Source organism: Hemitrygon akajei, chromosome 1 (genome assembly GCF_048418815.1).
Source record: "Hemitrygon akajei chromosome 1, sHemAka1.3, whole genome shotgun sequence".
Classification (NCBI taxonomy): Eukaryota; Metazoa; Chordata; class Chondrichthyes; order Myliobatiformes; family Dasyatidae; genus Hemitrygon; species Hemitrygon akajei.
Genome location: NC_133124.1, coordinates 52,228,832 through 52,253,812, shown reverse-complemented (window position 1 = coordinate 52,253,812; position 24,981 = coordinate 52,228,832). Strand labels below are relative to the sequence as shown.

General features: G+C 38.8%; 1 protein-coding gene across 3 annotated transcripts in view; it reads right to left on the bottom strand.

Moving 5' to 3' along the window:
* Positions 1–13,595: 13,595 nt before the first annotated feature.
* Positions 13,596–24,981, bottom strand: part of klhl14 (kelch-like family member 14) — a 149,276-nt gene continuing 137,890 nt past the window's right edge. For all 3 annotated transcript variants that reach the window (XM_073043168.1, XM_073043151.1, XM_073043160.1), the window contains 2 exons: positions 22,479–22,636; positions 13,596–14,026 (listed from right to left, as the gene is read on the bottom strand). In XM_073043168.1, the coding sequence (XP_072899269.1) occupies positions 13,886–14,026; positions 22,479–22,636 (299 nt within the window). In that variant the 3' untranslated portion in view covers positions 13,596–13,885. The remainder of the gene's footprint in view (positions 14,027–22,478; positions 22,637–24,981) is intronic.

The following is a 24,981-nucleotide window of genomic DNA, read 5'->3' as shown; positions in this document are numbered from 1 at the left end:
ACAAGACCCTGAAGACCCATTCTCAATGATTCAGAAACAGCTTCTTCCTCTCCAATATCAGAGTTTGAAATAGTGCATGAAACCATGAACATTACCTCATATTCTTTTGTCATAGTACTGTTTATTTATTTCGTAATTTATAGTAATTTTATATTTTTGCACTGTATTGCTGACAAAAACAACAAATTTTGCATCAATATAAGTAATGTAAAGCTAATTCTGATGACCTGGAAAAATCAGCGTCCTTGGTTGGGTGGCTTTGGAAAACTATGGAAAGGTTGCTTCTGGGATAACTTGTTCTCTCCACTACACCAGAGGAATGGTATCAGCATGTGCATGGCGATTGCAGAATTTATTTCAATAGCACAAAGGTAATCCTGGAGTAATGGAGATGATCCGGATTTGGCCTTTACTAGTATTCATTTTTGGAAAGGTCCCGTGTCAATTATGTAATGTTTAAAAAAGTGTGGCTGAATGTACAGTATAGGTAAGTAAATTTATGCAGTAATAAAAAATCAGAATAAATGCTTTCTACTTAAACTCAAAAACCAAAGAGTGAGCATAAGTCTCCATGCCTCCTTTCTACTGACCCAATATGTCTAATTGCTGCTCACTGACTGAAGTGCATGGAGACATGAAATTGGCCTTGGGCAGTAAAAATTACGCTGTGACATTGTAGAATGGAACTGGTAGATTAGACAAAGTGTATAATTCCCACTTTGTACAACTGCTTAAAACTAATTTCAGCCATCACTTGTCTCATGCCCAACTCTGTTTCAAAACGCTGCAGGGACTGAAGAGGTCAGCAGCATCCATGGAGGGAAAGGGACAGTCAATGTTGCAGGCCGAGATGCTTCATCTGCATGTAGTGTTTTGTATGTTGCTTTGATTAAGAATGGCTTAATTCAGCCAAATCCTCAGTTTCTGCTGTTAATTATATTCATTACTTAGCTGAACAAGTTTGGAAATTCACTCCTTTCCCAATACCATCATGGACAGGATACAGAGAAGATTGGCTATAATAATTCTGATGAGGACAGCAAAAAGCAAGATTCAGGACAGTGGAATGGTGAACATTATTAAAGTGAGGAAACAGCGTGGCACAAAACCAGTGGTTTTATTGGAATCTCTCACCTACAGCCATTCCTCAAAGTCCAATTGGAAATGATTCCTGGCTCTAACAAACCTCCACCACAACCTTAGAAACAGAGTATGTTGGAAATACCCTGCAGCATCTGTAGGAAAAGAAACAGAAATGGTATTTCAGATCCTAGACCTTTCATCAGAGCTGAAGACCAAGTGTCTACACCTCTGTTTCTTTTCCCACAGATACAGTCTGAAATGCTGAATATTTCCAGCATTCTCTCTTTTTATTTTAGATTTTCAGCACTTGAAGATTTTTGACTTTTGCAGCATTAGAATTTTGGCCCAGAACTGTGGAGAGGAGAAGCTCCTGCGAATGTTTCAGCAGGGAGCATCTGCTTTGAATGTAAGTATGGAGAGGCAGATTGCAGGCTTTATAGTTACGAAATGAAATGTGCCATTTTAAAGAAATATTTAATCTCATTACATTTAGTGAGTTGGAATGGAGTGAGTACTGCAAGCTGCCCACATCCTGGGGTGAGGAAAATTGACAAATATTTTAGAGGTAGGATATACAGATATACAGCACACACATACTGTGAGTTTAACATTTACTCCACAAAAAATAAATTCCTTTAGCGTGATTTTTTCATACCTCTATTTTTTCAAGGCATGGACTTAAATGATCTAAAAATTAGAAGGATATCAATAATAAATAAACAATATACAAAAAATATGTGGAGCAGTGCAGTAAATTATTTATGTTAGTGTGTAGATGTTTGGATCATTAAAAATAACAAGGATCACACAGTCAACATATTGGAGGATGAAAAGTTGACAATGCAACCATTACTTCAAAATGTAGAATACCTCATATAAGAGGCCAATCCTAGAAACACGAGTGAAATAAAACTTGGTTCAAGAGTCAACCCGAGGCCAAAATGTCTTAGAATAAGCACACCATCTTGGATCTGAAGGGGAAAAGCATTCTCATACCTGATGTGGTGGTGCAGGTCCCAAGTGAGTTAGACATTCAGGAGAGTAGAAGCATCTCCTGATGACAGTGAACAGTGAGCATCTTTGATAATAGTTGCAATCTGTGACTCATTAGATCTTTGTGCGATTCTCCACTTGATAGCATTGCAGCTCTCTGGCACAGTGCTGATAGCTGCCAGGGGTATGGGGAAACAGTCTGCTGTAGTAAGTGGTGCATCTGTGCACAGCTGATGAGTTAACGCTACTAGCCTAGAAATCGTAATCGCAGAATAGTTGCGGCACAAAAGATGACTGTGTGGTCTGATTGCCTAAGAAGGAGAAAATGAATGCTGCTCCATCAACCTGAATGCACCCCAAGAGGCTGAGGCAGCTTTCATTTCCTTCTTCCTCGGCACTTCCCTTAGAACCGAGGATAATTTGTTTCTACTCTGGTTTTGTGGTCTGAAATGGCTGATGAGGAACTACTGACTCTTCCATAGAGGGCAGGAGATGGATGGGGTGATTCGGCAGCCTGTGAGGTAATGATTTCCTTTTGCCACACACCAATTCTCTGTATGCCACTGATGCTTAATCTAAAGCATCTTGATATCATCCTGAGTGATACTTCGCCACTTTGAATAGTCACTGACCAGAGATCCAGGAGTTATTTGGGATGTTGCACTTCTTAAAGGTACCTTCGAGCACAGCCTTGAATCCTTTTCACTACCCACTTGGTAATTTTGTCCTATGACAGAGTTTGGAATAGAGGAAGCAGTGATTCAGTTGAACCTCTGCTGATTTAGAGTACCTGCCTTTGATGTTCACAATGTGGAGTCTCGTGCACTGAAGAAGCCAGAGTAGATTGGGTGAGTACTTCGCGGAACACCAACCCTGTCTTCAGAGACCACCTTGTGCTTCCTTTGCTTTAATTCTCCATCCACTCCTATTCTGACTGATCTGTCAATGTCTGCACGCCTTAGTTACACATTTCTGCTTTCATCTGGGTACTTCACAGCTTTCCAGAGTTCCCCCAACTTTCAAAAAACTTGCTTTCTCTCTCTGCAAGATGGTCCATCAGAATGAGCCATTTTTGCTGTGAGTCAATTGTCTGTAAAACTGGTCAAGTAGCTGCTTCTTCCTACTTCTTTCCCCCCTCCTCTTCTCTGTTTATACACTCTGACTGGCTAATTCTATTATATCACACTACTTTGTTCATGTGTTGGGTTGAGACCCTGCAACAGAACTGAAACGGAAGAGGGAAGATTGCCAGTATCTAGAAGTATGAAGTGGATGGAGGTGAGGTGGGACAGAGGTGAGTAGTTAGTAGGTGGAACCAGACAGGGAGTGTGGAGAGATGGACCAGCTGGGGGAAAAGGATGGGCAAAGTGAATAAGGGGAGAAGAAAATTACATGAATGGGAGAACATATGTAGGAGGAGAATGACAGGGGTGTGGATGATCTGAAACTGGTAAATTTAATGTTGATATCATTAGGTTGTAAACTACCCAGGTGAAACATAAGCAATTGTAGACTGACATTTCTGTAGAGATGAGAATGGTCAGTAAATCAGACTTACAGGATTATTTGGAGGTTAAATGGATTCGTCCATCCTTGCCACCTTGTTGTGAACTGAAGAGAACTGCAGATGAATTAGAAGTTTGTTCAGCAAATTATGGAGCCAACTGAGAATGATGTCCTCAAAATAAACATCATCTTAACACAACAGATGTGTGCAAGGGGTATGCTAGGCAAATTAATCAGTGCTAGAGAAAGTGTAACACCTCATTTCAGAGGGCGATAATGTATCTCATTGAAAGATGAGCTGATTTTTCTGCTTACATTAAGGTCTGTTGAAACAGTGCAGGAGGCCAAAGGCAAGCCAGAGTGGGAGTAGGACCCAGAATTGAAGTGATCGGATTGTCAAGCTCACCACAATTTCTGCTATTTTTTTCTTCCCAATGTACCAGTGTTTCTCTCTTGGTCCTCTCTTCTTCATTATTCATATGCCTCCCTTTGGCACAGCTTCCTAAAATATAGTGCAAGTACCATCTGGATGGCTTTGGCAACCAACCTTTCCTTTTTGCCCTCTCTATGATTTCATATTTGTTACTCAACTTTCAAAGGCCAATTTGAGAAAAGTCAATAATTTCTTCAGCTTTCCAAGGCCCTTTTTAGTTTCTTTGATTTCCAAACCTTCCTGAGACCGGGCCAAATTTCATTCCCTTAGTATCATCCACAACTGCACTCTTCAGCCACTAGGTCACTGGATTATATTATTTCTTCCTAAAATACTTCCTCCGTACCTCTTCTCTTCTTTAAACTGTAGTCCAAAATATTCTTAGCAGATCTCTATTTTATGTTTTAATTAATTCTCCACACGCACTACCTCCCCGACCCCATGACCCTTAGCTTATGTGACACCCATGTTACTGTACAGTCTGGGGGACACTCATTGACTTGTTTACAAAGCTGGTGAATTTTGTTTCCAGTGTATTTTTTATTACATTGTCATTCAAATTGTTTTTTCAGTTGTAAATATTGAAGTAAATTGCTTACTATGAGGAGCTGATAAACCTAATATTATAATAGCTTTATTTACCAGTAAACCCTGCTTCTCATAATGTATTCTGCAAAAAAAACCTATATCGAATTGTCAATTGATAGTCACTTGATCTTAAATGGCATTTAAACAATAATTGAGTAATAATCATAAATCATTTGCCAGAAAAATTGTATATTGGTTCAGGACTGTGCATAGAACAGATCTTTACATATTGCTTATGTGAGAATGTCTTTCTAGTCATATTTGTATAATCATTTATTTAATCACTCACATCGGAACTGATACAAATTAATACAATTTATTATCCAAATGAAGTCTTTTACAAGAAGTTGATTGTGTGTGAAGGATGAGTTACATCTGCTAAAATGGCAGTATTCAGTAATTAGAGAAGTCTAAATGTACTCAGATGCTGATACCATTGAATTTCATTCACAATGATGCCCAAAGTTGAAGCAGTGAGACCCTGCTGATGGAATGAGTTGCAGATGCTTAACTTTTGTCCACTCCTCTATCTTCTAATGAAGGCTGGTGTGCAAGGTGAGACGAGTTATCCTTTATATTCTCATTGTAATACTAGCAACCCATGTAAGTACTGCCTGCAGGAACTTCTGAAAGATCCATTGAAAGGGAGAGATGAAAAGGATTAGGCCAGCACTTATCACTGATCCTGACTTACCCTAAACTGGATAGCTTGTTAATATACTTAAACAGGTAGCTAGGAGTCAACCACATTTCTTTCAGTCTGAGCTCGACTAGAGATGGGGCAGTGTTGGATCTCCTGTTAGGGAATGCGATAGGTCAGCTGACAGATGTATGTGTTGGGGAGCACTTCGAGTCCAGTGATCACAATAGCATTAGCTTCAATATAATTATGGAGAAGGACAGGACTGGACCTAGAGTTGAGATTTTTGATTGGAGAAAGGCTAACTTTGAGGAGATGCGCAGGGATTTAGAGAGAGTGGATTGGGTCAAGTTGTTTTATGGGAAGGATGTAATAGAGAAATGGAGGTCATTTAAGGGTGAAATTATGAGGGTACAGAATCTTTATGTTCCTGTTCGGTTGAAAGGAAAGGTTAAAGGTTTGAAAGCGCCATGGTTTTCAAGGGATATTAGAAACTTGGTTCGAAAAAAGAGGGATGTCTACAATAGATATAGGCAGCATGGAGTAAAGGAACTGCTCGAGGAATATAAAGAATGTAAAAGGAAACTTAAGAAAGAGATTAGAAAAGCTAAAAGAAGTTATGAGTTTGGTTTGGCAAATAAGGTGGAAGTAAATCCGAAAGGCTTCTATAGTTATATTAAAAGCAAGAGGATAGTGAGGGATAAAATTGGTCCCTTAGAGAATCAGGGTGGTCAGCTATGTGTGGAGCCGAGGGAGATGGGAGAGATTTTGAACAATTTCTTCTCTTCGGTATTCACTAAGGAGAAGGATATTGAATGGTGTAAGGTGTGGGAAACAAGTAAGGAAGTTATGGAACCTATGACAATTAAAGAGGTGGAAGTACTGGCGCTTTTAAGAAATTTAAAAGTGGATAAATCTCCGGGTCCTGACCGGATATTCCCCAGGACCTTGAGGGAAGTTTGTGTAGAGATAGCAGGAGCTCTGACGGAGATCTTTCAGATGTCATTAGAAACGGGGATTGTGCCGGAGGATTGGCGTATTACTCATGTGGTTCCATTGTTTAAAAAGGGTTCTAGAAGTAAGCCTGGCAATTATAGACCTGTCAGTTTGACATCAGTGGTGGGTAAATTAATGGAAAGTATTCTTAGAGATAGTATTTATAATTATCTGGATAGACAGGATCTGATTAGGAGTAGCCAGCATGGATTTGTGCGTGGAAGGTCATGTTTGACAAACCTTATTGAATTTTTTGAAGTAGTTACGAGGAATGTTGACGAGGGTAAGGCAGTGGATGTAGTCTATATGGACTTCAGCAAGGCCTTTGACAAAGTTCCTAATGGAAGGTTAGTTAAGAAGGTTCAGTCGTTAGGTATTAATGCTGGAGTAATAAAATGGATTCAACAGTGGCTAGATGGGAGATGCCAGAGAGTAGTGGTGGATAATTGTTTATCGGGATGGAGGCCGGTGACTAGCGGGGTGCCTCAGGGATCTGTTTTGGGCCCAATGTTGTTTGTAATATACATAAATGATCTGGATGATGGGGTGGTAAATTGGATTAGTAAGTATGCTGATGATACTAAGGTAGGAGGTGTTGTGGATAATGAGGTGGGTTTTCAAAGCTTGCAGGGAGATTTATGCCGGTTAGAAGAATGGGCTGAACGTTGGCAGATGGAGTTTAATGCTGAGAAGTGTGAGGTTCTACATTTTGGCAGGAATAATCCAAATAGAACATACAGGGTAAATGGTAGGGCATTGAGGAATGCAGTGGAACAGAGAGATCTAGGAATAACAGTGCATAGTTCCCTGAAGGTGGAGTCTCATGTAGATAGGGTGGTGAAGAAGGCTTTTGGAATGCTGGCCTTTATAAATCAGAGCATTGAGTACAGAAGTTGGGATGTAATGTTAAAATTGTACAAGGCATTGGTAAGGCCAAATTTGGAATATTGTGTACAGTTCTGGTCACCAAATTATAGGAAAGATATCAATAAATTAGAGAGAGTGCAGAGACGATTTACTAGGATGTTACCTGGGTTTCAGCACTTAAGTTACAGAGAAAGGTTGAACAAGTTAGGTCTCTATTCATTGGAGCGTAGAAGGTTGAGGGGGGATTTGATCGAGGTAGAACAAGTTAGGTCTCTATTCATTGGAGCGTAGAAGGTTGAGGGGGGATTTGATCGAGGTATTTAAAATGTTGAGAGGGATAGATAGAGTTGACGTGAATAGGCTGTTTCCATTGAGAGTAGGGGAGATTCAAACGAGAGGACATGATTTGAGAGTTAGGGGGCAAAAGTTTAAGGGAAACACGAGGGGGTATTTCTTTACTCAGAGAGTGATAGCTGTGTGGAATGAGCTTCCTGTAGAAGTAGTAGAGGCCAGTTCAGTTGTGTCATTTAAGGTAAAATTGGATAGGTATATGGACAGGAAAGGAGTGGAGGGTTATGGGCTGAGTGCGGGTAGGTGGGACTAGGTGAGATTAAAAGTTCGGCACGGACTAGGAGGGCCGGAATGGCCTGTTTCCGTGCTGTGATTGTTATATGGTTATATGGTTAAAAGGCCAGATCAGGTAAGGATAGCAGATTTCCTTCCTGAATATCATGTGGATCTTGCAAGTTTTACAAAACTCCAATAGTTGTAAAGAATACTAACATTTTATTTTAGATTTCTTAAATGAAGTTCCGCTGATTCAATTATGCGATTTAAATTTGTATAGTATTCTATTATTTTGGATTGGCTTATTTGCAATATTCAGCAGAATACCATCACATTTCTGTTGTATGTGTCATAAAATTACAAATCCATTTTTAACTATAACAAGTAGCGGACTATTCTCTGCCATGTTAATAGAAGAAGAAAGAATATGTGACCTTTAATGGAGGACTGTTTTAAACACTTCAAAGCAAAACTACTATACTAGCATCGATGGTTATTTTCCCCTCTTGCTTCTACTGATGTGGTAAATATTGCAATGGATCTAATAATTGTCCACACATTCTTCAAAGCAGTTGTGCTCCTTATAACTGTGGCCAGTCCTCCTAGAACCCTGAGATTTCTTCACTGGCCCTTTGTTGTAAACTCTCTTTGCAAGGTTAAGTATTGGTTTAAGACAGGCCTACTGCTGCACTAAAGCCACCGAGTAAAATTCAATCACATATGTCTGACAATATTAGTCCATCACTACCAGGAGGGTTACATAAAGGACAGTACATGAAAGTTAGACGCTAGTAGCAATATTTAACTGGACTAAACACAAATGAATCACGCCTCATTACACCAAAATTCAGGCATCTGTTTGAATGAACATACACAGATTTCTGTATTTCTTCACTCCACAGCAATGTGCCAGTAACATAATCAGTTCTTTGTTAAAATGTTAATGGTCTTGGAGATAGGATGAGAAACCATACCATTCTTAAGGCCAGTGAGAAGATGCAGAGGAAATCCAACAGAATGTTGCTTTCAATTTGAGAAAAGCTAATTTTAGAACACAATGAGAAATAAACCTTAAATGAAGCACTAGGACGACAGGCAAAGTTCATACAGTTCATCTTCTCAAACATGCAGTCATGGTAACAATAATAACAGCTTTACATAGTGTGAGAAAGAGTATTATTATATTTCATTTTTAAATCTCACTATTCAAAAAAATGGAGTAACAGCTGACTAATGTGATTTTTCTAAAAGACATTGCCTTGTTAAATCTCTAAATAAATAAAGATGGATCCACAAATCATAGGAACAGAAACAAATATTGATAGTCTTTACTACATTACGTTTCACAGAATGCACCAATACAACGATGCGTTGAATTCCCAGTTGCTAATTACATAAGCTCTGTAGAAATGCAGGACTACATACTTGGCAGGCACTCCATTAACACTCAATGCCTTGTAGTTGTTGGTAGACTGATCAACAAGTTTTAAATTGGCCTTTCCTCTGTCCACACTCGACAGTGGGCAAATGATCAATAAAATATTGCATTCCCTCCCTTGGTTGCAGAATGCAAAAGTAAAATATGTTCCTACTATATGTGAGGATTAAATTAGCTTAATTTGTCACATCTAAATTGAAACATTGAATATTTCTACAATTTGCAGAGCATATATTTTGTTGGCAGTCAGGTTAATGGTCTTGGGACAAGAGAATTGTAGAATACCACAGCATAGAAAGATGCTGCCTGTGGAAGTTATCTCCATTTCTCCTCAATGTCTTTCCAGCATTTTCTATTTTTAATTCAGATTTACAACAGCTGCAGTTTTGTTTAGATTTTCATTGAAAGAAACCATTAGGGCAATGCCAGCAGTATTATACAACTATCTAATGATTCCACTCCCCCTTTTTTCTTAAAAAGGCCCTCTCAAAATGTATTTAATAAGCTCTTTTTTCGATGTGTTTTTGCCATCTTTTTAGATAGTGCATTCTTGATTATGTTTCCTCATTTTACTCTTAAATTCAGCTTTAGCTACTGTACAGGGACATAGCTTGTAATATCAGCATTTCTAATCATCTCTGATTACTCCTGAGACATAGTAGTAAGCTCCTTTCTTTAACCATTGCAATTTTTCTACTACAGATACGTTTAGTGATCTTATGTGAGGAATTCTAAAATATGGGTGTAGAATCTAGCAAGACTTTTCCTAATCAAGATGGTTGCATGGCTCTGAAGTGAAACTGTCAGGGTGCTGATGTTCCTATGTGCCTGCTGCCCTTTCTCTTTCTTGGTGGAAGAGGGTGGGGGTTTGGGATATGCCATTAGAGAAGTCCTGGCAAATAACTTTAGTATATTTTGTAGGCAGTGCACACTACAACCATTGTGCACAAGTGATAGATGCAATGAATACATTGATGTGTTCCAACTTTCTTCTCAATGACATGGAATTTCTTAAGTGTTGATGGAGTTGTACTCAGTTGGAGAAGTCTCATCATTCTCCTGCCCCTGGGCTGAGAATTGGTGAATGACACACTGTGGGATACTCAGGCTTTAAATAGCTCTTGCAGCTGTTGTATATACTTGGCCTGTTCAGTTGAGTTTCTTGTCAATTGCAACCCCAGGATGTTGATGGTGGGATAGTCAGCAATGGTAACGTTATTGAATGGCATATATTGGTAATTGAACTCTCTCCAATTAGAGATGGCTGTTGCCTGATATTTTCATGTCACAAATGTTACTTGCACTAGTCAGCCCTTGCCTGAATATTGTTTATATCCTTCTGCATGCAGGTATGGATTGCTTCATCTGCTGAGGAGCTGCAAGTGAAATATCTCTGCTTCTGACCTTACAATGGAAGAAAGGCGTTGGTGCAGCAGATGAAGATAGCTGGAACAAGCACAATGCTCTGAGAACTTGCACCAATGTCCTACAGCTGAATCTGATGGATTTCCAACAATGAAGATTCTTTTATTTTAGGCGTGATTCCAGCCATTGGAGTATTTTTTCCCCTTTGATAACCTTTGACCTCAGTTCAATTAGGATTTTTAATGCCACACTCAGTCAAATGGTGCATTGATGCCGAAGGCAGATACTCCTTATTAGTGGAATTTAGCTCTCTGCTTTATGCTTGCTCATGGCTATGATAAGGTGTGGTTCTGAGTTGTCTTATTGAAAACAAATTGGGAATCAATAAGGAAAGCATAATGGATACGTGATTGAACTGAAAAGCAGTGACAACTGATGTCCAAAATAAACCTGTGCAGAGGCCTCACTATATTTACTAATGATTCTCTGTCTGTGTCCTTCTGCATCCGGTTCCAATGACTGTCATGCAGGTCAAAGTCAAAGTACATTTATTATCAAAGTATGTGTACTCTATGCAACCTGGAGATTTGTTTCTTTATAGACAACCTGATGCACCACCAATAACTCTCTCTGAGACTGGAAGAAGGAACAAGCAGTGGTTGACAGACAGGTATATGTAGTTCACCACACAACCACAAAAGATAGAAACCAAGTAGAACCCACTGAAACAAGAGATGGCCATCAAACAGCCAGTGTGCAGAGAAAAAAGAGAAAGACAAAAAAAGGGCAAAAAGTAAACGAATAACATTCAGAACTGAAGTTCACAAAAGTGAGTTCACACTGTGATTGTTGCAGGCCACAGCCACAATTCGGTGCAGAGATGAGTAAACCGCGTGGAGCGGTGATTTGAACTGGCCCGTGCCTCACCTCTGGCCCTGACACCCGGTTTTTTCAATCTGGCCCAGCGCTGAAATTGTTCAGACTTTGCTCTCAGACCCAGACCCTGCCACTTCAATACGCTTTTGAGACATGCTCCGTCATCCCAACGTGGTCTGCACCCAACTTTTCCAATTTGGCTCAGCGCTTAAATCAATGAAACCTTGGGTCCAGGCCACGACGACTCAAATCTACATTGCCTCTGCTTGCCACACCTCGCCTTGGTTCTGCTGAATCGATGTTGCCTCCAAGTTTGCTCCAGGAATTGCCAAACACTGGCTCATTTCCTGCTTTCCTGCCCGACTCCACCACCTTGATTCAACACGCACAAACCATGCCGCAGCCATCCTCCCCCTTAGAGATTTCAGTTCCCAATGCAAAAATGCCAGGTTGTATAGGCAGTTCTGAAGTTCTACTCCGACAGGGAAGTTACAGTCTATTGCTTACAGTGATCAGTTAGTAGAAAAAATGTAACTAATGAAGTATTTAGCTGTTTTCTTTGTTTTTTATTTACCACCAGTGAGCAGTTGCTGAGCGTCACCAACGCCATCTTAAATCATGCCAGTAATACAACAACACTGGAAAGGTTTACAGAGGGCTTACCAGACTCACATTTAGTTTAAAGTTTATAATTTACCATGAACTTAGGAATAAGATGGTTTTGTTTGCTCCAGAAAAGTGGTTACTTTAGACTGAGGTCTTTAAAATAAATAAAGGAAATATTATACTCGTTACATTGGTTACAGAGCACCAAGAATATAAATAAAAGTTATGAAAGCATGTATCAAGGATAAATATCAGGTGATGGAGTTATGACTCATGAAGAAAATTGCCATCATCCATTTTAAGTATGGAAGATTGAGAATATTTACAAGAAAGGTGGAGGAAATCCTGAATTTGGTAAATATAATACCGATTGTTCATCTTTTGGTTCAGCTGATAAACTTTTAATCTTTTTTTTGTACTTTGACTAAGTCTAGCCCATTGCTTTACTAAGTAAGACCAGAAGAAGGAAAAGGAATGAAAAAAGAGAAAAATATTCAGAAAAATGATTGCAATGAGCCTTCAGCTATAACTGCCTTTCCAGTAATCCTGGATCTGGACCCTGGACAAATATCACTAATGGAAAACTATAATTTGGAATTCATCTTTTAAATGACCTTGTCCCCTGAATCAATTTTTAGCCACTCAGCTTTGTTAGTGGCTTGAACTATTTTAAGGACTGGCCTCATTAAAATATGCATGGCCACCCTGCTTGTTTGCAGCACATATAAATGACCCTGATGAATGGTTCTGCACCTGAAATAGTAACTATTTCTCCTTCCATAGATGATGCCTGTCCTAAGAAGCTCTCCCACCTTTTTTTCTGTTTTATCTCAGATTTCAAGTATTTATAGTTTATTTTTGTGTTTTGGAAGTAATTCTCTGATCACCTTGAGAACTCCAAGGGTTCATTCATGGAGATAATCCAGTACATTTTTCTTACTATGAAAGGCCCACTCTAGAGTTCCTGCAGAAAGAAAACATCTCTTGCTCCAGGAAAAGCAGTAACAAGAACAAATGTTTTCTGTTTCAATATTTATTTTCACTTGGTGGAGCCATCACACTGTACACAATTCCCATTGCAGCATTTTAAAGTGTATCAGGATTTAAGGAGCATATTAATTGATTGGGAAGTGACAGGAATGATACCTTGCACTATATACTCTGATCATATCTCCATATCTAACCATTTTGGGTAGCAGTATTGCAGATCGTAACGGAGAAGATTGACTTTGATCTTGCTACACTATGCAAAAACCAATCCTTACAAAGAAGAAAATCTCCAATTTGGAGTCCAGTGTAAGTGCTGTTAACTGCATACAGTTAAAGCCCCTGCCTTCCCAGAACACACCACTGGCTTAAATGCATAACACATATGGAAAATCTAATGAAGACTTAGTCCAGATGAAGAAAGGAATCAATAGCTAACTTATTTCATTCTTACAAATAGCGTGTAACCCAGTAGATGTAAATATGCTAATCTATACACAGTGGACATTAGTTCATAAAATACACTGGTTGTTTCATAACACCATTAAAAAGTAAGTTCACAAAATAAACACATGACAGAAGATAAATTCAAACGGTGATTATTTCCAGCCATGCAATGAGGAGAAAACACTTAGCATTTTAAAGTTTTTATTTAAGTATGTTTTCCAACAAACAAGCTTCATTTACACTTTCTTATCCTGTACAAAATTTACATTTTGTTATATTCTACTACATCAGTTATTTTATTCGGTCATGCCTTTCTTCTGAAAGATACAAAGATTTACATAACATTATTTTCATAGTCATAAATTACCATAGTAAAAAAGCACATTTCAAACATTAAATGTGTTTGGGAGTAAGAATTCAGTACTTTGCACTTGATATCATTTAAATAAATTGTCTGAGTGTTTATATTAATGTTGTGAATTGACAGAATGTTTTATTTATTGTACGGCACACAGGCTGGCAATGTAACAGTTACACAGGCTGGGCCAGCGAGTGGCTCAGCAACTTCTCCTTCCAGTTCTGTCCAAGTTGCTTGTTCAGGGCTGTAGCAAATTGTGGAAGATTTGTAGGCCCCCTGCAATATCAAACACAGCATTGAAACCATTGCATTGGCTTTGAACCTTGGAAAATAAAAGCCATTTACTAGACTTTCCCCTACATTTTCTCGCTATGATTTTGTTCATATGTGGCAAAATCGGGAGACTACAGGAATCAAATATGGATTTCCATACTCCATGAATGGTGCATTCAGTTTATGACAGGCAATGTCCATGTCAAGTGAATAGGATTAGGTACAAAACCTGCAGACGAAGGACACAATCCTTGCTCCACAGCTGCTGAAGTAGAGATCTTGCAGAAAGAGCTTGTGGGGCAGTTTATTAAGTGTCACTCCATCGTGTCAGTTACCCTTTCACAGTATCACTCCATTGAACATCAATTGTAGCATTACTATACACTTCTCTGTGCTGTTACCTTCCCCATTTACCACTCCATTTACAGGCTCACACAACACTCTGAGGTATCAGTCAGCTCAGTATCAATAACTCAGTCCATAGTTCAAATAGCCCAAGTGATCTCCATACCATAAATTATACCATAGACCCTTCCATATCATTAATTACTCCATGTTTTCACATCTATCCATGCATAATTCCATGTTATCGGATTATCCCATATGTACCGTACCTTGTTTTTGTTCATTATCCAGGCACCCCTTAATGGTATCAATTATTCCACAAATTCCTCCATGGCATTAATTACCCCAGGCATCCTCCTTGCTATCAGTCACCCCATGTATACCTCAGTAATATCAATGATCCCACACAATTCCATGCCATCAACTATTCGGTTCTTGGATCAGCCGGTGAAACCTTAATCACTACAGTTTAGCACAATGATACCACTTTGACCTCCTTGCCCCAAAGGAGGGGTTCCCAATCTTCTTTATGCCAAGGACCTCCACCGTTAACTGAGGGGCACATGGACACCAGGTTGGGAACCACTGCTCTAAAGTGAACTTCCTTTTTGTTCTAATTACGGTTTCTTACAAAGATTGTGTAAAATTTCTGTCTAATTTATGCTTTTTTCCCCTCTTGTGAATGCTGTTTGCATGATACAATGTGCCTGTGATGTTGTTGCAAGTAAGTTTTTCATTGCACCTGTACATACATGCACTAGTACCTATAACGATAAATCAGCTTTGAATCTAATTACTCTGGGCACCACTCCATGGTATCAATGACCCCATGCACCTTAACGCTCCCACTTTCCCCAGGCACACTTCCCTGGTATCCAATTACGTGCAGCGTGGGTGCATGTTATCAATAACCCTTCACACCTCTCCATGTTGTTAATTAGAAGCATATGCAGTAGGTCAGATGGAAAGTTGATAGATGGAATTTAATCCCAAAACATGTGAGGTGATGCATATTGGGAAATCAAATACGGGTAGAGCATATGCTGTAAATGGAAGGGCCCTAAAGAATGTAGATGAACATAATAGAGGCATATAAAACAGGTTTAAGGTGCATGGAAGAAGGTTAAGTTTGTTTTTACACGGAGTGGATAATTTCGCTACCAGAGGATGTGCTGGAATTAAATACAATTGCTACATTGAAGAAGCACATTGCCTGTATCTATGCGTGTGTGATGCTGCTGTAAGCAGGTTGTTTCATTGTACATGGACCTCACTGTACTTCTGCACATGACAGAAGTCTGACTTGACTTACACAGGCAAGGCAATGAAGGATGTGATCCTAATGCATGCAAATGGGATTCGAGGAGGTGGCAAACACAAGAGATCCTGCAGATGCTGGAAATCCAGAGAGCACACACAAAATGCTGGAGGAACTCTGCAGGCCAGGCGGCATCTATGGAAATGAATAGACACTCGATGTTTCGGGCGGAGAGCTTGCACCAGGGGTCGAGTAGATGGTACAGAGGTGGTGGTTTGCAGGGTCGTATCCATGTGTACAACTTGCTTCTATGACCCCACCTTGAGACTTTTTCACAATATAAACTATCTAATGCACCACATATTGGCAACCGTTAATCTATGCACAACTCAGTGGTATCAATTATATAAGCTTTGCTTCATGACAGTAATTCCCTATGCTCTCATTCATTATGTTTTAACTCCATGCACTTTTCCATAATATTAATCATTCTGTGTGCCTCAGTATGCTATCAGATACTCCATGTGTCATGCTATGCTGACTGAGATGGGTTTACAGTCATGAAGAACAGTGAGATTTCAGGTAATCTTCTGTACTGCATAAAGTCTATGCTGTAAGCTAAAGCAGGCTTCCGTCGATTATAAGAAGACAGAATTGTGTATAATTCCCAAGTAAAGGCAAGAGACTTACTGCAAATATAAACAATGAAGTCTAGGTGAGTGTATCAGTCAGACAATGCTGTGTCTCAATCATGTTACTGTGCTTTACTTCCTGGAAATGTTACCCAAATTGTAATACATTATGATTGCCATCTTTTTGAAAAATGATGAAGCAACTGGAATGCTATACTTCTGGCTTTTCTGTCAGGTTAGTCCGAGTTTTGTTGTCAATTGTTTCTAAAAGAGCAACTACAGGGATCCTTTTCACAGCTAACGTGATAGAGCTTTTTGAACAATTATTATGCCATAAAAATTCAATATTAATGCTGGGCATTTGTTCAGAGCATTTCTGATACACCTTTGTAGGAACACGTCAGATCACGATGCTATGTAAAATACAATGAAGTATTGTTAGGCATCATAATAGAATCTTGAAAAGAATTTTTAAAGAAAATGTAAAATAATATGAAGAAAATCATTGTAAAGATATTTGACGAAATGGTGTGTAAGTAAAAGCTTTAGATGTACACTTACATATTAACTGATATGCTTTACATTGCTTTTCTTGTCATAAAATTGTTGTTTATTGTTTATCTGCTTATAAGTGATATCAGTATTTCAGCCCAGACGGTATCCTTTGGTGTATTAGTTACATTCCAAGTTATTTAACAATACCTATTAAATGACACTAGGTGGCACATCATCAACAGTTTAAAAACAATTTTAAAAGGGTTTCTTATTATAATTACATGTGATTATATATCCAAAATCATTTTAAGCCTTTTATTTTTGTTTGACAACATTAAAATGGGAAACAACAAACTACCCTCTGAGCCTGTTCAATGCTGGTAAATTGTCTATTTTTCTCGCAGGGGGTGGGATTGATTACCTTCATTTCCACTATAATCACAAATCAAAACAAAGGTCCAGGTTACCAATCTAATCCTGCATTTCACATTGTAAAGCAATATCTCATGTAGAATCAACATGTTCAATTAAACTTCTTATACTTCTATTAACCTCAAAGAATATAAATCCATTGGACTCCATCCTTCCTCCAAGGAAAGTTTTCCCATCCCTGGGATCACTCTGTAAACAATTGTTTAACCCAATTTAAGGTAAGGATATTCTTCATTTAATAAAAACCCAGAAAATGTTATTTTTAAGCAATAATGTTTTTTAAACTATTTGGAGATTAAATATACATTTAAACTAGTCATTGCCTACATATGATCCATCTGTTTTGATCATATGCTGTATTCCTTGCTGTATTTTCATCAAAACCTGATTTAATTGCAATAAAACTCTATTTGTTGTGCAGTATAGGCTAGTGATCATGTCAGTAACTTTCAAAGTAGTTATAGTAAAGGACAATGGCAGTCCACAAATTCAGCCCGCTTAACAAGAGGAGACTGATTTCAACTGGACAGGATTGAGTAAACGTAGGCTGGGAGCAGCTACATGTAGGTAAATATGAATTTACGAAGTTGAAACCTTAAAAATGAAGGAGTTCAAGGGGCAACTGATTCTGGTAAGAGTGAGAGGTGAGGATTGAAAATCTAGAGAACTTTGCATGTCATAGATAGGATAGATAGTAAGAAACTTTTAGCATAGCTGACATATTTAAGAGTAGAGGGCATAGATTTAAGGTGAGGAGTAGAGTTTTGGAGTTTTGTAAACAAAATCAGCCCGAGCATCACTGAAATCTGGTAGACGATGCCTGAGAAGGTACTGGAGGCAGAAAATGCTCAGCATTTCAAGGGAACATTCTGATAAAGGATCTCAGAATTGAAACACTAATTGTCTCTCTTTCCACAGATACTGCCTGACCACGAGAGTACTTCCAGCATTTTCTGATATGATGCAATTCTATTTGCTTGGAACATCTGTATGTTCTCCTTCTGTGATTCATGAGCAAGGATGCTGTAATTCTAGAGAACAACATTCAATGGTCTCTCTCATAAGAAAAATAATTCTACTTTTCAATTTTTCTTTCCAAAGTAGATACTTTCAAAACTATTTACATTAGAGTCCACACATGCTTCTCTTTGCCTAATCACTTGACTGATCTACTGTATATCCATCTGCAGCAACTTAATGTTCTGCTCAGGCATTTACTTTTCTAGTTTGCTTTGTATCATCCAGTAATGTTATGTTTTCCACTTTCATCTAGGAATCATCTAGATATGATTGCAAATTGCTGAAGCTCAAGAACTGATCCTTGAAGCACTCCACTAGATTCATCTGCTAATCTGAAAATTAATTAGTTAGATACGAGTTTATTCCACACTTCACCAATTTATGGAAAACCATCTTCTAATCTTAAATCATACTTGTTAATTATATATTCTTACTTCACTATTTTTTGTTATCAGTTCAATACAATATTCCTTCCTCGTCATGTTGTAACAATATTTTTTGTTATTTATCAATATTTTCTAATGAGAACAAATTGACTTCTGCACAGCCTTTTTCCATAATTTATCATCTATTAACATTCTCCTCCCATTTTCAATGCAACACATTTCAAAAATATTCCTTCGATAGCTGTTTTCAATTCACAAGCAAATCAATTTAAAGAGAAATCTGGTTTAAACTACTTTAATTGTGCCCAAGTTAAAACATCCTCGCCAGAAGATTCATGCATCAGAAGCTCATAACATCAACATGATGCTTGGTCCAGTATTACTACACCTAATAATAACTGTTCATTATCTGGTGTGTGTCATTGAATGGTGAAATAACTTTTCCTATGTTTGCTAATGGCAACTTTTCAATACCTATTCCAAAATTTATTATATTTGTTCCTATATACCAGGGGTGTCAAACTCATTTTAGGTCACGGGCCGGATTGAGCAAAATGCAGCTTCATGCGGGCCGGATCAGTCGGACACGTGCGAACGCAGCTTTCGTTGCCTCCGTTTTTTCAGCCTGCTCTCATGTGTCTCAGTCTCTGCTATAACTACAAATTACACTTTACAAATTCCGTTTCTTATGAAGAAGACTGCCGAGCAAGGTTGCCGAATAAACACTAAAAACCCTGAAAACCTGGTACCGGAATAAACTCAGCATTAGCCATATCATACGCCATAGGCGCTTCGATTACTGGGGCCAGCTTTAATAGTAATTAGATATTATCTCGCGGGCCAAAGATAATTCCACAGCGGGCCGGATTTGGCCCGCGGGCCTTGAGTTTGACATATATGCTATATACAAACCCTTTGGCCATCCATTACTCAAGTCATATAAGTATATTCATCTTGTATCATTCTGAAAATGTTTTAAGGTTTTGAATCACATCTAACTTTTTATCATAAAGTTAATATTAATCATTAAAATTCTGTGGTAATTTAAGTATGTGATTTTTAGGCTTTAATAGTAGCTTAGCATACAGAAAAATTCCACAATTCATTTATTGTAAGTAGACTAATAAAATCTACAAATCTTCTTAACTAATTAAGGAACAGTCATTCTGGATTAAGTCCATTCGATTACGGTTATTGGATTCATTGAGTATGCCTGCAAGAAAGTTAATCTCAAGGTTGTATATGGTGACATACATTTACTTGGATAATAAACTTATTTTGAACTTTATTCAAAGAATATTTCAGTTGTGTATTCAAAGCGAGCTTTTTCAGACTTTCAACTTCAGACCTCCATAGGTAACAACTCAATGACCAGGAAACATAGATTCCTTGATGGAAGAGACTTAAATCCGGTTATTATCAAACTCGCTTTATTTTCTATTTTCTGTAGTATTTTGTATTCCTGCAGCAATAAATTAACAAAACCATATGAAAAACTAATAACTAAACCACATATGTAAAGCAATATGAAACTCTATGGTAGAGATAATCTGATTTTAGTGAGATACTGGCTCAGTACTGTTGATTTTTTTAATGTCCTCCCTCTACCTTTCTTTGCTGAGATTAACCACAGCAACAAGAAAGCACTTCTTCAATAATCATGAACTATATATAGCTGTTGTTAATTGATTTCTCCTGGCTGTTATTGTGGGTCTGATGCTTTATAGATGGGGTTCATATGGAAAAGGGTTAAAGGGAGCGTATGGAAGGATGATTTCTAACTTCAGGCTTCTTGCAAACCAATTGCACAAGTAAGCAATCCACTGGAATAAGCACAATGAGAAGAGGGCACATAGAAAATATTAAGAAGCTGGAAGAGGAAGAAGGAGAAGGAAGCACAAGTGGAAACTTAGCAGAGGCTATATCTGCATAGGATGTTCAGGGAGAGAAGCCTTTGCTACCATATGGATGTCTGATCAAAATATGTTACCTTGCAGGAACCAAAATCTGGAACCTCAGAGTAGAAAAATTATGGGGCTTCCAGCTTCCCTCTTCTCACTACCATCTCCACTTCCAGGGCTACCAGCGCAGCATCAGGAAACTTCCCTGCTCCTTTCTCCATGTTAAACCATTCTCCATAGTGTCTGCCAGCACCTTCCCCTTGAGAGGCTTTTAGTAGTGCAATTCCCTACTCAAGTTTCCAACCAACAGCCATGTGGCTAATGGTTGCTGGATGGCACAATCATTGAAATGCTGCCTAAATTCCCTTTTGGCAGGTATGACACTGTGGGCATCTCTGTGTCGTGGTTGAAAGAAGGTCATAATTGGGAGCTTAACCAAGGATACATATTGTATCACAAGGACAGGCAGAGGAGGTGGGGTGGCTCTACTGACAAAAAATTAAATCAAATCTTTAGAAAGAGCTGACATAGTATTGGAAGATGTAGAATCCTTGTGGGTAGAGTTGAGAAACTGCAAGGGTTAAAAGATCCTGATGGGAGTTGTATTCAGGCCTCCGAACAGTCGCCAGGATGTGAGCTACAAATTACAGAGGGAGATAGAAAAGGCATGTAAAACAGACAATGTTGCGATAATCACGGGGAATTCAATATGCAGGTAGATTGGGAAAATCAGGTTGGAGCTGAATCCCAAGAGAAGAATTTGTAGAATACCCACAAGATAACTTATTAGAACAGGTTGTGATTGAGACAATTAAGGGAATAACAATTCTGGATTGGGTGTTACGTAATGACCCAGATTTGATTAGGAAGCTTAAGATAAAGGAACTTTTAGGAGGGAGTGATGATAATATGATAGAATTCACACTGCATGCAGGATTGCCTAAAAGTTAACTTGCAGGTTGAGTTGGTGGGAAGACATTGGTGAGACTGCACTTGGAGTATTGTGAGCAATTTGAGGAGTACTTGATGGCTCTGAGCCTACATTAGGAGAATGAGGGAGGATCTCATTGAAACCTATTGAATATTGAAAGGTCTAGATAGAGTGGATGTGGAGAGATCTTTTTTACTGTAGAGGCAGACCAGAAGACATAGCCTGAGAATTGAGGGACCTTAATTTTGAACCAAGGAAAAATTCCTTTAGCTGGGGAATCTGTGGAATTCTTTTCCACAAGTGGCTGTGCAGCCAAGTCATTGGGTGTACTTAAGGTGGAGGTCAACAGGTTCTTGTTTAATCAGGGCATCCAGGGTTACAGGGAGAAGGCAGGAAATGGGGTTGAGAGGATAATAAATTAGCTGTGATGGAATGGCAGTACAGGCTCAATGGGCTGAATAGCTTAATTCTGCTCCTAGTTCTTAAGGTGTTTTTGTGGCCTATCAAAGTTACTCTCCCTTTGGTGCAGAAATACTGTTTGATCTGAAGCAGTCCATTGAAGCCCAAATCAAAGGTAGTGGTTAAAATTATGATTATTAACCAAAAACTGTCTCCTCAGTCAAAGAAAATATCAGCAACCATTCAATTTCAACTTAAAGAGACATTTCATTGGGTTCCAGTCAGTGCATTGACTGTGTTTTCTCATAATGTGTGAGTTAATACATCCACATACCACAATGCTCAGATAATGATCTACCCATATTGATTTTTCCATTAAAAAAACTGAAAACATCATAGGGTGATAGGTGTTAGCCAGAAATCCAATTGAATCTAGGTGAATTGTCATCTAATAACGGAAAAAAAATAAAGGGTATTGTATTCTGTCATGAAACACTACTTTGACTTAGAAGTGTGAAATGGTAGGCACTGGCAACAGAATAATGAGAAAAGACTTGCTATTGTTCATCCAGCTATAGTTGTATATACAATTTTATATTTACCATCAAAATAATCATTGAAATATTACAAAAAATATTGTATCAAATCCACCTCACCATGCTCCAGCTGTATCCACCAACAAGATAAATATTATCGTCTAGCACTGCGCATCCTGGACCACTGCGACCCTCTAAGATAGGAGTTTGGAGAATGTTCCACTGATCACCTTTGGGGTCATAACATTCAACGAGCATAACGTCAAGATGTGAGAAACCTAGACCAAAAAGAAGCATTTTCAATCAAATTATTGAGTTGAGAACAGTTGTTCTTGAGTTAACTATTGACATCTCTGCTTATTTCAGTGCGGCTCTTGACAGTAAATAAAGCTGGCTTACAGCTGTCTGCCTAATTTAGATACTTAGCCACATAGCAATTAAAACAGTTAATGAAAGTAGTTCCAGTTTTAAAAGAGAAATTAAACTTACTGATGTTCTGTATCACTGCAAATCCTAACTATTTTCTTAATCAACAATTTCATTTTATATGACACAAAGTAACTTTATCTATCTCTTTGTTTTTTTATGGTGATATTTTCAAATTGATGGTTAGACTGCCGAAATAAACCACATCAATTTGCAAGAGCAGTTCAATCATTCAGTAAATAAAACAAGCAAGCAAGATGGTATTAACCTTATGGAAGGAAACAATGATTTTCAAATAAGTTAATAGCCATTGCTATTATGTGCCACATTGATTCCAAACCATAATGGAGACTGACTATGGACATTAAAATGCTTACTAATCACAATATCATTCAAAATATTTATTGAATTTAGTTTCATGAGATCATTTTTGTCATTCTTCTTAAAATATAATTACAGAGAATTTCTGTAAGATTTTTCAATGCAGTTATAGCACCTGGGCCTCACTAGCAAGGCTCGTGCTTATTATCCATCTCTAGTAGCTCTTGAGAAGACTAACGTGTTAAGTTCATTTGTACTGTTGAATTCACCACATCCATAAAAGGTTAGGGATTATTTTTCAATAAAGCTCTCCTGCAATCTTCTTTGTTCCAAAACAAACATGCCAATCTCCCTTACAAAAGGGAGATGGCGCCCATAAGTGGCGGGTCTTTGGGTGCAGCACCGATAGGAATCATCAATTCCCATTTAGGACTACTACAGTTCAAATCTACAGTCACAGCCATGGGTACTTCAGTAAGCAACATTGATTTAAGATGTCTATTGATATTCAAAATCAGCATGTCTCGGACTGCAGATTTGGGTCATGAGTGCAGTTCCACTTTAAGAAAACAGAATTGGGGTCAGCGTGCTGGTTTCCAGCTACAATTGAAGTTCAGAGGCCTTAGAGCCCAACTCCTGACGATGCTGCTGGTGAATGTACAGTCTCTGGAGAGTAAAAGTGAAGACTTCAGAGCAAGATTGCAGTAGCAAAGGGGCATCAGGGACTGCAGTGTACTTTGTTTCACAGAACCATACATGGCTAACATTTGTCATTTTGGATGTAGCACCTCAGGCTGATGGATTCACCATTCTCCACAAAGGCAGGACAGCTCAAATGGACATGTTGTCATCTTAACTTCTTTCCCCCATCATTCTGGTAGTGGTGTACATTCCACCTCAGTTCATCGTCAGTTGTCGCGAAACAGCGTACCGGGTTGCTTTTCCTATCATTGCAGGGGATTTCAACCAGGCCAGTTTGAAGAAGTCTCTGAATAACTACCACCAACGTATCACCTGTGGAACCAGAGGAGCCAACACACTGGACCACTGTTACACCACCATCAAGAACGCTAACCATGCCATCTCACGGCCACACTTTGTAAAGTCCAATCACCTTGCTATACTTCCACTCCTGATATATAGGAAGAGACTAAAGGCCGCAGCACCAGTGGTGCTGGTGGTGGAGGAACATTTACAGGACTGCTTTAAGTTGGTGGAATGGACAATATTCAGGAATTCATCTTTGAATCTGAATGAATATGGCACCGTTCATCAAGACCTGTGTGGATGGGTGTGTCCCTTTGAGAACATACCATTCATACCCAAACCAAAAGCAGTAGTTCAACTTGGAGATCAGCAGTCTGCTGAGAGCTAGATCTGCTGCTTTGAAGGACAGTGATTGTGGTGAACTACATATACGTGTCTGGACACGCCCCTCTGCTGACTGCTCCTGTGGCTCCTCCCACAGACCCCTGTATAAAGGCGGTTGGAGGCACTGCTCCCCCCTCAGTCTCCAGGATGTTGTGTGGTGGTTTCTTGCAGCTAACTCCCGTCTCCGAGAGTTATTGATGGTGCATCAGTGATCCAGAACTCTACAAGAAGTCCAGGTATGAGCTACAGAAGCCTATTATAAAAGCAAAAAAACCCAATTCCAATCGAAGGCAGAAAGGGAATCAGATTTCTGTCAGATCTGGGAGCATTTGCAGGCCATTACTTCCTGCAAAGTGAAACCAAACATCATGAATGGCTGTGATGCTTCACTCCTAGATGAGCTCAACACCTTTTTTTGCACACTTTGAAAGGGAGAATAAAACTACCACTGTGCAAATCTCTTCAGTATCTTGGAACCTTGTCAGAACATCTATCAAGAGGGTGA